We start from the raw sequence: 12,808 nt of genomic DNA on the forward strand, positions 1-12,808 counted from the left end.
AAAACAGTAAAAATTCCTGGACCACCGGATTGACGATTTTCAAAGTGGCTTAATAAATAGTAAAAAAAATTCAAAAAATGTCAAATTTGGTCTCCAAGCACATTTCAATATGGAGATCATGTTGAGCGGTTTGGATCGGTTGTTTGGATTCTCAAAATGGAAATTTTTTGCCATGGAGTAAAAAATATCTTTTACTCTATAGCTCACCATGGCTCATCTCTCTAATATATAATATATATCTAATAATAGTTATTTCAGATTTAATTTTGTTGACAGTAATATTTGACCGAAACTTTTATAAATACCCAAAAAGAAATCGAAATTATGAAATCTACCCAGTTTCTGAATAGATTTCGATTTATGCCCCTTCCGGTTACCAAATAACTGGATTTGGAATAACTTTCTGGTTATCCAATTCCCAGACATGAACAAAAGTTCTTGTTACTTGCTAAGCGGAAAAGAAGAAAATTTCCGGATTTTGCTTCTTCTTCTTTTTTTTTACAAAACATATTTTTTTTTGTATTGAAATATTAGAAATATTGAATATATTTCTTTAAAAATAGATAGAATACAATATAATTTAATTTATTAGAAATACTGCAACAAATAGTTCGGATCAAAATTTTTCAAGCCGGATTTGTTGCGGCTGTAAGAAAAATTAATATATTTATTTATGTGTTATTAGAAAAAAATAAAAATGCTTAGATTCCGAGTTATTGATCCCGGTTCAAAAGTCACTTCTAGGAAAATACATAAAATATTGCCATCCTTCTAGTACATTTAATTTCTAAAAAGTTGTATTTATTTTCAAAAAAATAATAAAAACTTTAAGTTATTTAATGATTGATATGCAAAAAGAATTCTCAAAATAGATACAACTTTTTATAAATTAAATGTACTAGAAAGATCACAATATTTTCTGGATTACCTAGAAGTGACTTTTGAACCGGGATCAATAACTCATAATCTAAGCATTTTTTTTTCCAATAACACATAAAAAATATATTAGTTTTTCTTACAGTCTCAAAAAAACCGACTTGAAAAATATTGATCCGAGTTATTTGTTGCAGTCTTTCTAATAAATCAAATTATATCGTATTTTATCTATTTTTAAAGAAATATATTTGACATTTCTAATATTTCAATACAAAAAAAAATTATGTTTTGGTAAAAAAAAAAAAAAAACTTTCCGGTTGTTCATTAACCGGATATATTGTTTGAGTCCGCTAATTCAATAACCGGACAATTATTTTGCTTCTTTCCGGTTATCCATTAACCGGACCACTTCTCCAAATCCGGGCATCTAGCCACCAAAAAAAAGGGTCAAATCTGGTTAATGGATAACCGGATGGGATAGATTTCGTAATTTGTTATTTTTTTGGACATTATTTATAAAAATTTCGGAATATTTGACACCATAACCTGCATTGGGTCCCTATTTTTATTTATTTTTGTATTTGTATGAATTGTAGGAAATTTCGGTTCGAAATAGAATTTTAATTATAGCATTCGACAATGAGACCAAATATTGGTATAATTAGTTTAGCTTAATGAAAGAAACTGAGTTTACAACATATAATTTAGTTACTGATAATATGCTATAAGTTTATTTTGTATGATTTTTTTGCACAAAAAATATTGCTATTAAATAATTTGAACGGAATTTTAGTTTGAAACTGTAATCAGTTGTTGAATTCTTATTTTGTGTAGCCTTAGATATCTTCTCATATTCAACCAACCAATACTGTATTACATGATCAAAATTTCATTGATATGTTGACAATAATATAAATATATCACAATTCTTGTTTATATAAAAGTTTGAAACAAATAAATTATAACAAAACACCTGCAATTTCTTCACTCTATATTTTATAACATTAATAGGTAAGTTGTCTAATAGAATATTAATCAATTCTAAAATGCTTTATTTATCTCATTATAGTTCCGAGAATAATAATATAGCAAACTAGTCTTACAAATTAACAAATGCTTATATATTTGACGTTTCTTCCATCGTAGTTAGGATATAATTCGAAGTTATATAACCTACTAGTATCGTGTCCGCAACGGGATATATTATAAGAAAATAAAAAATATTTTATACAAAATAATATATTTTTATAAAAAAATTATATAATAAATAACATCCACGCATAAATAACTCTCTTTAAACGACATATTACATAACGTATTAAATGACATATAACTTTACTTTAATTAAGGATATAAAAAATAAGAAATAAATGAAAACATGACTAATAAATTCAAAAATTTCTTAAATTATATTTAAAAAATAAAAATAAATTATGACAAATTATAAAAATGATACAATTTGCACGTGGTGAGTACGTGTGACGAGTTTACATGTAAACAAACATAAAAAATGCATAGAATCATAATATGTGATCAGATGGTTGATATTTAATTCGATATTTTATCCTTTAATTGAAATTGTTGGCAAGATTATCTAAATGCTGAAGATATTTTATGCATGACTGCATTTGTTATGGAAATTTTCATTGTTTACAGGGATGCAAGGAAAGTTTTGCCTTACCATACAAAATATTGTTTCTTAAATTAGGGACCAAGTTTACATGAAAAGTTTTCCTTGTCGTTATTATCTCGGATCAGGCTGTAGCTCGATTGTCAGCTGTGAACTGAACCCGATTCAAAATATTTAATTACAACACCAATTGATCAGAGGAGGGAGTTTTCGCTTGTTGGTCTTCCTTCTTCATTCTTCAGACTCTATTAATATTATTAAATGCAGTTTTGATGTGGTATGCGAAAAGCTACTACATACTGCATATGCGATATGCGGTAGTATATACGGATTTTAATGCAGACTTATACATGCGAATTTTTTTCACTAAATATTTATTAATATGCATATTAAAATAAAATAGTTTAATATTTTTTATTACGTCAAATATATGTAATTATAAAAACATTAGTATAGAGTATAGAAGCGATCTACATGCCAGTTTGATTAGGCTGAAAATATGCAAAATTGGTATCAAATGATAACTCTTTTCAAGACCCTTTTATATATGACGTGGTTTACATGCCCAACAAGCAGCCCAGCGCCTCCGCACTCCACAGCCAGACTGTCAAGTACTCCGGTTTTTATGTATATAATTTAGTCCCACAACATTTAATAAAAATAAAGAGGCAAGTAGAGAGACTATAAAACACCTTGAGTGGGATGGTAAGAGACAGCACATAGACGGGTTCTGGGTCTGAATGTCTTCGGATTAGGGACTCAAACAATGGATTATGGATCTGAATATTTTAGGTTCTTGATAATTTGAATTTATTTTGTTAATAAATAAAATATTTTAAGTGAGTTGCATTTGATTTTGGTTAACTCCAAGACTGAATCTGCATAGTTGAATTTTATGCAACTAAGCACCGCAAACACATATGCGGCCGCATATAACCACATTTTGTTACATTAGACTCCATGACTAAAAAAAAAAACAAAAAAGTATGGTTTTACATGTAATGGTGATCCTAGCTCAGACAATAATTCGCTGCAAGAGGTAGGCAGGACAAAGGGAAAATATGCGGTGAACCTGGTCTATCCGTTTGCAGTACCGCATCATCTCACGGTTTCACTTAATCGTAGGTCCAGAGTCCAGACCGTAAAAGTAAAATGGGACCCATATGCGAGTTGATAAGGTCTACCGATATAGCGCAGACTAGGTATTAAAAGATTTGTAGCTGAGGTGACCGGTCTGATTGGTAAATCAGGGGTCATGTACCGGTTTTAGCCGGTCGCCAGCTCTTCTGTACTTGGGTTGCAAATCTCCTATTTCTTCAGGCCAGTAGCTGGTCGGAGCCCACCGCCACTAGAGAGAGAGATGCCTTTTGATAATTCAGTTTAATTATTAGCTCGATTCAGCAAAGGTGAGAAGCAATATCAAGTGACTCAAAAAATTGTTTTCTTTTCGTCCTGTTTAGCTGTTTAAATTGAAACATTACTTGTTATTGTTTGATCGCTTGTTCTCGGGAAAAAAAAGGTTTTAATTCAGCTTTCTGTAATTCTCCTGCGCCCTTTTGTTTTTGTCTGAAGGTGGAAAGTCGTTTTGATCCGATTTAATCTCAGAGCACATGAATTGGTGATATTTGTGCTAATTTCTTGGGAGCTACTGTTTATTTGCTTGGGCGAGATTGGTGTAATTTATCCTCTTCTTTGAAGGAAATTTTAGGGTTTCTTAGCTATTTTGTTTCCCTCTACTACTATAGCTTCACAAGGTCTTTAGTTGCTGCTCATGCTTGATTTGATCTGTAGGGTAATTTGTGTTTTGCTCTTTCCTTTTTCCCAATTCAGAAATTAGCCTTTTGTCGCTGGTGATTCCATCGCTGGAAGCTTTTCTAAATCAACTATTTTAGTTCTCAACTCGAAAAGCTTTACCTCAAGTCTAGTCGTCAAAATTTTGTTCGTCCTAGGTCTCAAAACTGGGTCTTTTAACACAATACTCCTGAAATTGCTCAGCAATTACACAGAAATTGTTCTACAACTCATGTAATATCATCTCAAGAACCTTTATGGGTCAAAGATTTTTTGTATTGAAGTTGAAATTCCTAAAACCGTTTGCTTCTTTACTTATTTGAGTTAGGTTCGACCTCTGAAATTTTGTTACTTTGAAAATGTAGCCCTGATGGTCTTTACTAATTTCATATTTTAGCTTTTCCTTGTGTAGTAAATTTCCGAACCACCGAAGAAACCCCTTCTTTTGCGGAAGGAGATAAAACCATACATGTTTCTTGTTCTGTGAAAATAAGGGAAAAACAAAAAAAGGAATTCCACATGCCGCATACTCATATTTCCTAAAATTATTTTGTTTATTATGAAACTTTAAACTGTTTCTCTTTTAGTTGTGGTTATGCTTTGATGTGGAACCGTGTACAAGGGCACAATTAAGTTCAATACATTATGATTAATTATGGGACTTGTTGAAACTCTGATAGTATTGATTATCTCTTTTCCTTATCTGACAGGTAAAAGGGAAATTTGGTCAAAATAACACTACAGTTTGGTTCAGGAAATGAAGCCCCAGTCTGTAGCTTGATACCTTTTGGTGGTTGACATGAACAACATTGGCACTATACCTAACGGCACGGCTCACTCGGCTGGCCCTAGTATTGGTGTCAGCTCACTTGTCACTGATGCCAACTCGTGCCTGTCAGGTGGTCCCCAAATGCAGAGAAGTGCCAGCATAAACACCGAGTCGTACATGCGCCTCCCTGCCTCCCCTATGTCCTTCTCATCTAATAACATCTCCGGCTCCTCGGTAATAATTACTCAGAAACTTGCATAAAAACCTACATTCATGGCTAAATGGAAAAGAGCCCCACCTTTACTCGATCATTAAAGAAAGACCCCTCTAGCTTGTTTGCATTTAAATCTACTTTTAGAAGCCAGTGAAGGCTTGCCATGGTAAAGTTCTGTTGATAATATTGGGCAACTTTTTTTCTAGGATCTATTTAGAATCATTCAACAAGAAATGAACCTTTCAATGAGCAGGGGTCCTTTTCTATATATTGGTAGATAGGGTTTTTTTTTAGTAGTTCGTCCACACTTCATTTTAGATGCTAATTAATGGAAGTACTTTGATTTATCTGGATGATAAACGTGAGTTGACAGCAGGTAATTGATGGATCGTCAATAATACAACCAAGCCCACACGAGGATCACATGCAAAAGAGGCGGGCTGCTTCGTCCAGTGTAACCTCTCAAGCTCTTCCTCCCCAGAAGAAATCTAGGGCTGACATCAGAAGCCAAGGCGAGATTTTACTCCAGCAGCAGGCAATGCAACAGCTGCACCAAAACCCTCAGCTCCAGGCTATGTTTCAGCAGCAGCGGCTGGCCCAACAGCAGCAGATGCTTCAACAGGCAGTGCCGATGCAACGGGCACAACAGATCATGCACCAGCAACACCAGCAACACCAGCAACACCAGCAACACCAGCAACACCAGCAACACCAGCAACACCAGCAACACCAGCAACACCAGCAACATCAGCAACAGATGCGGCCGCAGCTAATGCCGCAGCAGCAGATTCAGGTCGGGCAGGTGGGGGGCCTGGTTAAGAACCCCAGTGATAGCGGGCTTTGCTTCAGACGGCTCATGCAGTATTTGTACCACAAGAGACAGCGACCTGCAGTATGTTGATTTCTATTATGTATTAGAAAATCAAAAGGGAACAATAATGTTGTGCATACTCCTGAACAAAAGGAGCATCTCATCTGCCCTTGTAAAACATGTCAAGCACAGCTATCTCCTATTTTTTTTTTAAGAAGTAACTGAGCTACCCTACTTTGTCTCTTGTGTACTCATAAAAGAGTTTTAATTGGGGTAATTTGGAAACTTATTCCATACGGTAAAGCATTAAGAAGTTTCACGGACATTATTGATGTGGTCAGAGGTTATCATAATGATTACATCTATTTAAGGAAAGATTGTTCTGGCGCTTATTGAATAATTAATTAAATACCAATTAATTGGCACTTGTAGGATAATTCCATTTCATACTGGAGAAAGCTTGTTGACGAGTATTTTGCTCCTAAGGCAAGGAAAAGGTGGTGTGTGTCATTGTATGACAACCGAGGTGGCAATGCCTCTAACAGCTTCCAGCAGACTAGCTTGGTTTGTTTTCAACTCTTCATAGATAATACTTCTAGTTGTATGATCATAACATTGAAAAAAGTGAACATAATTATAATGCTATTGCAGGATGCATGGCGTTGCGACATCTGTGGTGCTAAATCTGGAAAAGGATTTGGTTAGTTGCGACATCCAGTTTTCCATATCAAGTATTGTTTTTAATATTTCTTCTTTTACTTCTATAACATTTAATTGATAATAAATTCTTTTTGCAGAGGCGACTGCTGAAATACTCCCCAGGTTGTGTCAAATAAAATTTGACAGAGGTGTCATAGATGAGCACCTATTTCTGGACATGCCACATGAGTATCGCCTATCCTCTGGTATAATGGTGCTAGAATATGCCAAGGCAGTTCAAGAAAGTGTGTATGAACATGTGCGTGTTATTCATGAGGGACGCCTCCGTATTATATTTACTCCTGAGTTGAAGGTGTGTGTAATATTTTCACCCCACTTCTGTTCCTATGTATATTTTTGTTGGTAAAAGGAATTAGTTTTAATTGTTGTATCTTGACTATATCTCAGATAATTTCCTGGGAATTCTGTGCAAGGCGCCATGAGGAGTTTGTTCCTCGAAGGTTTTTAGCACCTCAGGTATTTTCTTCCAGTCTTCATTGTAGAAGTGTGATTTTTTTTTTCTTTGTTAACAAGGCAATTTGACCCTCTCTATTGCTGTGGTTTTTAATCTTTTTTTTTTTTTTCATGTTATAGGTAAACCAGCTATTGCAAGTGGCACAAAAGTATCAGGCTGCTGTCAATGATGGTGGATCAACTGGTGTCTCCCATCAAGACACACAAGCAATCTGTAATATGTATGTTTCAATGCTTTAAACCATTTTATTAAATTATTTTGTTCATCCTCTTCATCATTTATTACTGCAACATCTATCTATAAGTACAATGCCCTAAAAAAGTCTTTCGTATATTATATTTTGCATTGTGAAATCAAATCGCAGTGTAGGGTTGATTGTTATTACAGTTTTAGGTATTTATGCTACTAGTATATAAACATGTGTTATCCTAATCTACATGAAGTGTTATTTCCACCATTATCTTCTTATGTATATGAACTTCTTACAGGTTTGTCAGCGCTGGCCGTCAGATGATGAAAAACTTAGAGCTCCAGTTGTTGAATGAACATGGTTTTTCAAAAAGATATGTGCGGTGCTTGCAGGTTAGAATATTCTCTGATTTTAATTTATCTTTGACAAACTAAAATTTGGATTAAAAAAATAAGATATTGTACTTATTTTTGAAGTTGTCACATTATGCTAGTGCAAAATGCCATATGACAGGATGATGGTTGTTTTGAGTTGTGGAGAACATGATTAGAGAGGAATTTTCTGTTTAGGTCCGTTTGAGGCTGTAACTAATACATGTATCATTGTTCATCCGTAGATATCAGAGGTGGTCAATAGCATGAAGGACTTGATTGAATTTAGCAACAAGAACAAAATGGGTCCCATTGGTATGATTTCTCCTCAATTATTTCATTGCTAGATGCTTTAGTTAGATTTGCTCTGATGTCATGTTTCTTTTTTTTACTGCATAACGAGAAATAACCACACGTTGGCTAAAGATGTGAATTATCAACTAAAACCAGAAACTCAAACTTCTTTTCTGTTTTGGAATAAAAGAAAATGTGTTAATTTTTTTGTTTTGTTTTGAATATTGATAGTTTTTCTTTGTTTTACATGGCATGAATAGATGTTGACATGTTGCTCCTTATCATATCGCTCATTAGCAAACTATTTGCCTCCTTTTCTTCTCATTTCAGACAGCTTGAAGAGCTTTGCTACTCAAAACACGTCCAGTCTCCCTGCTCAAAACATGCAACAAGATAACACTGCCAACCAGTTCATGACAGTCACAGGCCTTCCTCCAACGGACCATCCCTCAACTAGCATGAACAAAATCCCTGGGATGCACCATGAAATTACCAACACACCCCCTCCTCAGCAAACAAGTGCCATAGCACTATCCAACTACCAGAACATGCTAAAAAACTCGATGGGTGTAAACCGAAATGCAATCCCACATGAAATCTCAAGCGTCTTTAACATGTCACAGAATGGTATGACGGGCATGACAGGTATGCCCGGGACCAGCTTAGCAGGTCTGATGCAACAACCTTCTCAGGTTAATCAACAACACCTACAGCAACATGTTATCCAGCAGTTGCTACAAGAGGTGAAGAATAACAGCCGGCCGGCCCCACACCCAACTCCACACCTTGTTGGACAACAGTCAGTACAATGTGCCACAAACATGAGTGCCAGTACTGGTCCCACAGGTATGACTGGCCCAAATGGACATATGATGAACCGGAGTAGCAGCTTCAAGTCAGTCGGTAGTAACCCAAATGCTGGTGCCAGTACCAGTAATTTGACTACACCTAAACCTGAGGTAGTAACCCAACCAATGGACCTGCCTGAACTGGATCAGATTGGAGACTTCACAGATAATGGGCTTTTTGACTCGGCTGATGCTGGGTATGGGTGGAAAATGTGATGGCTTCTAATGATATATTTCTGTGTGTTTTGACTGCTGTGTGGCAAGAGATCAGTATACTGCTCAAGTATATTGTACAGTTATGATGAGGAAATGCCTGTATCAAGTGTTGACTGTTGGTCATTTCAACATATTATTGTAGGGAGTGTATTGAGGTGCTTTCTTTAGTAGACTTGTTAACTTCTTTGTTCTTTTTTTCTTTTCAAGTTGTTCTGTTGGGAGAGCTATCTAAATGTTAAAGATCTCTTATGGTTAGCGAATTATTATATGGTGTTTGACTTCTTGTCGGGGAGAGTATACGCTTTTAGCGATAATTTTACTTGTGCTCGTTTTGCTTACCAAGGAACATATAATTATTCTTTGCTACCTTTTGAGGTCGTTTATATAATATAGAGTTTGGTTAGTATGACATCAAGTTATCGAAGTGACTTGAAACAAAGAATACAAACTGTTTAAACAGATTCACTTCATTAGTTGTGCATTTGTGCAAAATATATAATTTTATGAATTTATTTAGTATCAAATTAAGTGGTCAAATGTAAGAGTTTTTAATTTAATTTTAATGCATTTATTTTTAATATTTTGACCGTTTAATTTGGTACTAAAATATCTTGAAAAAAATAAAATTTGATATGCAAACGTATCATTCAAACTGATTTTGCATGTCGTTGGACTGAGTTGGACTATAATATCTTATGATATGCCTGAAACTAAGAGTAACCAGAACGGACATGTCCCTGGATTCATTAGTTCAATCAAATTACACCATCAATTCGTGACTATGTGAGAGAGAAGTCGAAGGTTTCATTGAATATCTCAGTAGTATGCAATAACTGATAAAATTGCAAACGTCTCATTACAAGCAGACATAATCACAAACGCTAGCAGTACATTATAAACTCTCAATTTGTACATTTTACACTATCATTTCTATACAATTTTTCGTATATAAACACTGGTGACAAGTCTTCTGCCTTGTTCTAATATACACAAATGCTGTTAATTAAAAAGCATACAAATCTCTTGACATTTCCAGAAAAACAAAAAAGATCATTCCAACAGGGGGGGCAGTAATCTACATGCAGTAAAATGTATGCACAGTGTGAAGAGTTAGCTGGAAAGAAATTACAAAGCCTATGTTTGGAAGAATGTATTTTTCTTATGAGGGATAATTACACCACACCTACCAAACTTTCTGATTTATTCTTCCACCTGGATACCTGAACTTACAATTAAATGCAATTACTTATCTGGAATCTAAATGTGTTTATCTTCAGCTCAGGGCATAATAGTAAAAAGGAAGAATACCCAGTGTTTGGATGCATAGGAGGATTATCAGAAAAACACCTAACTTGGCCCTAGAATACAAAATTAAAACCTCCATTGAGCATCATCAATGGGTTGAAACCCAATCCCCCCAAAAGATACCTCTCTTCTATATATTAAGAAACAAGAAATGTAGCTACTTATGGTAGCTAAGCAGAAAAGCCTGAGAATTTCTCGGTGCTTATGGTAATTTTTATACCACTTTTTATGTTACCGTATCATGTGAACACTTGTGCTGTTTAAACAATCCCTTAGGCTGTACAAAAACCGTGTCAACACAAAGACCACCTTTTGTGTGTGTGCAATCTATCTGAGTCATTGAAAAATTGACTATAACTGGCGTACTGGAATCCTTCACGACAAAGTCACCAACATGGTAAATTTTCCACACACCAGGACCATCCAAGTAGCACCTGGACTGAGCACACTGGCCATCAGATGTGGATAACTCAAACTGAACTGGTTTAATGTTCCAACCATGCACATGGTCCATGATACATTTACGTAGGCCGAGCCGCTTTGATGGACGGCCCAGATGGAGTCTAAAAGATAAACTATAAGTTCCTTCAGGAAATGAGAAGTCGATCTCGCCTCTTACCTCAAGCCACCAGATTTGATGGAGGTAAGCCACAGTTCGAAACCTGGAGCAATCAAATGTACCTTACTTTCACATTTGATTTTCAAAAATAGAAAATCAGATTTACCCCAACGGTCATTTTTTTTTTTTTTCATTTTGTATGTACTGTTTACATTACCAAAAATAGGAGTACTGAACTGATGTGATAAACTTAACCTTCTATGAGGGGGGGGGGGGGGGGGGGGGGGGCAATGGATAAATTTAATACTTAGTTGGGCACTTAATAAAATTGCATCCTGATTGTCATAAAAAGTGGTAGAGAGAATAATGAACGGCAAACCTAGATTCATCAGTAGGGATGCAATTCCAGTATCTCCTATCATCGATACCGGTAATTGACAAAGCTCTTGAAGAAATGGAACTACAAATACCGCCTCTACGTTTTTCCAGCCAGAACTCCTACATTAAAACAAATAAATTTTTATATATCAACTAATTACTAAAGTGAACTTATTTCCCAATTTGAAATTGAATTTACTGTAATACAACTGGCGCAATAGGGAACCAATGCAATAATTGCTAGTAGTTCATAAACCCATAACTATAGTTTTGAACTTTTGATCAATGTGTCTAATTAAGACTTAAGGAGTTAGAGACTACGCAATAATAACTTGTAGTAATATATATATATATATATATATATATATATATATATATATATATATATATATATATATATATATATAAACCTTGGTGCCTCCATCAAAGGGGTTGGGGCGGCACAGACGAGCGAAGATCTCCTTCTTGGTAAGTGGGGCCCACTCTTCATACCCGCCTTCCACGTCACTCTGACATGTCTTATCGATGAGGTAGCGGTAGTTACACGGCAGTTTGGCCTCCCACAGTGGATCGGCGGACGTGGCTAGCCTGAACGTACGGCTCAACCCCGCCAGCTGGCATATCTCCGGTGGGTCCAATTGGAGCAGCATCTGCGCCACGCAATCCTCTGGTATGTCGCCGAGCATGGTGCCTCTCTGACATTGGGGCCCGTCTCCTTCCAGGCATGATATACCAGCTCCCATATCTTTGTTTATTTTTTTTTATATGGGGAATTTTGGTTTTAAAAGAGGTTTATGTGGATTAGGAGAAAAATGGCCAGAGATCAGAGAGGTCTCAGAGGGGAGAAGAAAAGACCGGTTTTGGTTTTACAAGTTGTAAGCTATGAGCTTTACTTCCTTTTCGAAGAATGGCACAATTTCTCTTCAGATTTTTACGAATAAGTCCTGTTTGTTTTACAATTTTTAGTGGCCCTTCCAGAGACAACTTTTAGAGTTTAGAACTTTAGATTGGTTTTTTTGTTTTTTTTTGTCTTTTGACTTTCGGTAAAGATAGAGGAGAAAAAGCTGGAACTTGCTGCGGCAAAGAAATATGATTTTGCGTATTCTCATTTGTCCCGTTGCATAATATTTCTTTGGTTTGTTTTAAAAAGCTACTGAGATGGACACTTGAGGAGGTGTCACAGAAATTTTGAATCCATGGTGGAATGGAAATAAAGTAATTGTTTAGCGGACATCTTTGTTGTATTCTGTGGTCTGCACTGTGACTTTTCTCGGACACCAAAAATTACAAATTCAGGAAAATAAAATCTTTGTTTTAGTCTCCATGTTGGTGCGCTTTCTTTTTCTTTTCTTTTTTCAATTTTTTATGAGGACAAATTCAGG

The 12,808-nt window shown here is 35.4% G+C and overlaps 2 protein-coding genes across 7 annotated transcripts; one reads left to right on the plus strand and one right to left on the minus strand.

Annotated features, from left to right (window-relative positions):
* Window positions 1–3,713: 3,713 nt before the first annotated feature.
* SLK2 (SEUSS-like 2) lies at window positions 3,714–9,498 on the plus strand. 5 transcript variants are annotated; one of them, XM_078305083.1, is made up of 12 exons: window positions 3,817–3,912; window positions 4,079–4,298; window positions 5,008–5,300; window positions 5,654–6,172; window positions 6,524–6,655; window positions 6,743–6,791; window positions 6,889–7,103; window positions 7,199–7,267; window positions 7,385–7,485; window positions 7,754–7,847; window positions 8,072–8,141; window positions 8,451–9,498. In XM_078305083.1, exons 3-12 carry the CDS (start codon window positions 5,097–5,099, stop codon window positions 9,182–9,184), a joined length of 2,187 nt encoding a protein of 728 aa, XP_078161209.1. In that variant the 5' UTR covers window positions 3,817–3,912; window positions 4,079–4,298; window positions 5,008–5,096; the 3' UTR covers window positions 9,185–9,498. The 5 variants fall into 5 exon arrangements, with proteins under 5 accessions (XP_078161211.1, XP_078161208.1, XP_078161209.1 ...); XM_078305084.1 differs by having other exon boundaries at window positions 4,079–4,293; XM_078305085.1 differs by lacking the exon at window positions 4,079–4,298 and having other exon boundaries at window positions 3,714–3,912; window positions 5,657–6,172.
* Window positions 9,499–10,363: 865 nt separating this feature from the next.
* Window positions 10,364–12,310, minus strand: LOC144556692 (F-box protein PP2-A13-like). 2 transcript variants are annotated; one of them, XM_078305087.1, is made up of 3 exons: window positions 11,837–12,308; window positions 11,428–11,546; window positions 10,364–11,151 (listed from the first exon to the last, which is right to left on the minus strand). In XM_078305087.1, exons 1-3 carry the CDS (start codon window positions 12,167–12,169, stop codon window positions 10,716–10,718), a joined length of 888 nt encoding a protein of 295 aa, XP_078161213.1. In that variant the 5' UTR covers window positions 12,170–12,308; the 3' UTR covers window positions 10,364–10,715. The 2 variants fall into 2 exon arrangements, with proteins under 2 accessions (XP_078161213.1, XP_078161214.1); XM_078305088.1 differs by having other exon boundaries at window positions 10,578–11,052; window positions 11,837–12,310.
* Between the last annotated feature and the right edge of the window lie 498 nt (window positions 12,311–12,808).

This window comes from Carex rostrata, chromosome 7, assembly GCF_964058835.1.
Source record: "Carex rostrata chromosome 7, lpCarRost1.2, whole genome shotgun sequence".
Lineage (NCBI taxonomy): Eukaryota > Viridiplantae > Streptophyta > Magnoliopsida > Poales > Cyperaceae > Carex > Carex rostrata.

Coding starts and splice junctions, on each gene's coding strand:
- SLK2 (XM_078305082.1), top strand. CDS start 5,097: ATGAACAACATTGGCACTATACCTAACGGCACGGCTCACTCGGCTGGC. Junction 6,656..6,742: donor GCTTCCAGCAGACTAGCTTG/GTTTGTTTTCAA, acceptor ATGCTATTGCAG/GATGCATGGCGTTGCGACAT. Junction 7,104..7,198: donor TATTTACTCCTGAGTTGAAG/GTGTGTGTAATA, acceptor ACTATATCTCAG/ATAATTTCCTGGGAATTCTG.
- LOC144556692 (XM_078305087.1), bottom strand. CDS start 12,169: ATGGGAGCTGGTATATCATGCCTGGAAGGAGACGGGCCCCAATGTCAG. Junction 11,547..11,836: donor CCTTTGATGGAGGCACCAAG/GTTTATATATAT, acceptor GTTTTAATGTAG/GAGTTCTGGCTGGAAAAACG. Junction 11,152..11,427: donor ATCCCTACTGATGAATCTAG/GTTTGCCGTTCA, acceptor TGATTGCTCCAG/GTTTCGAACTGTGGCTTACC.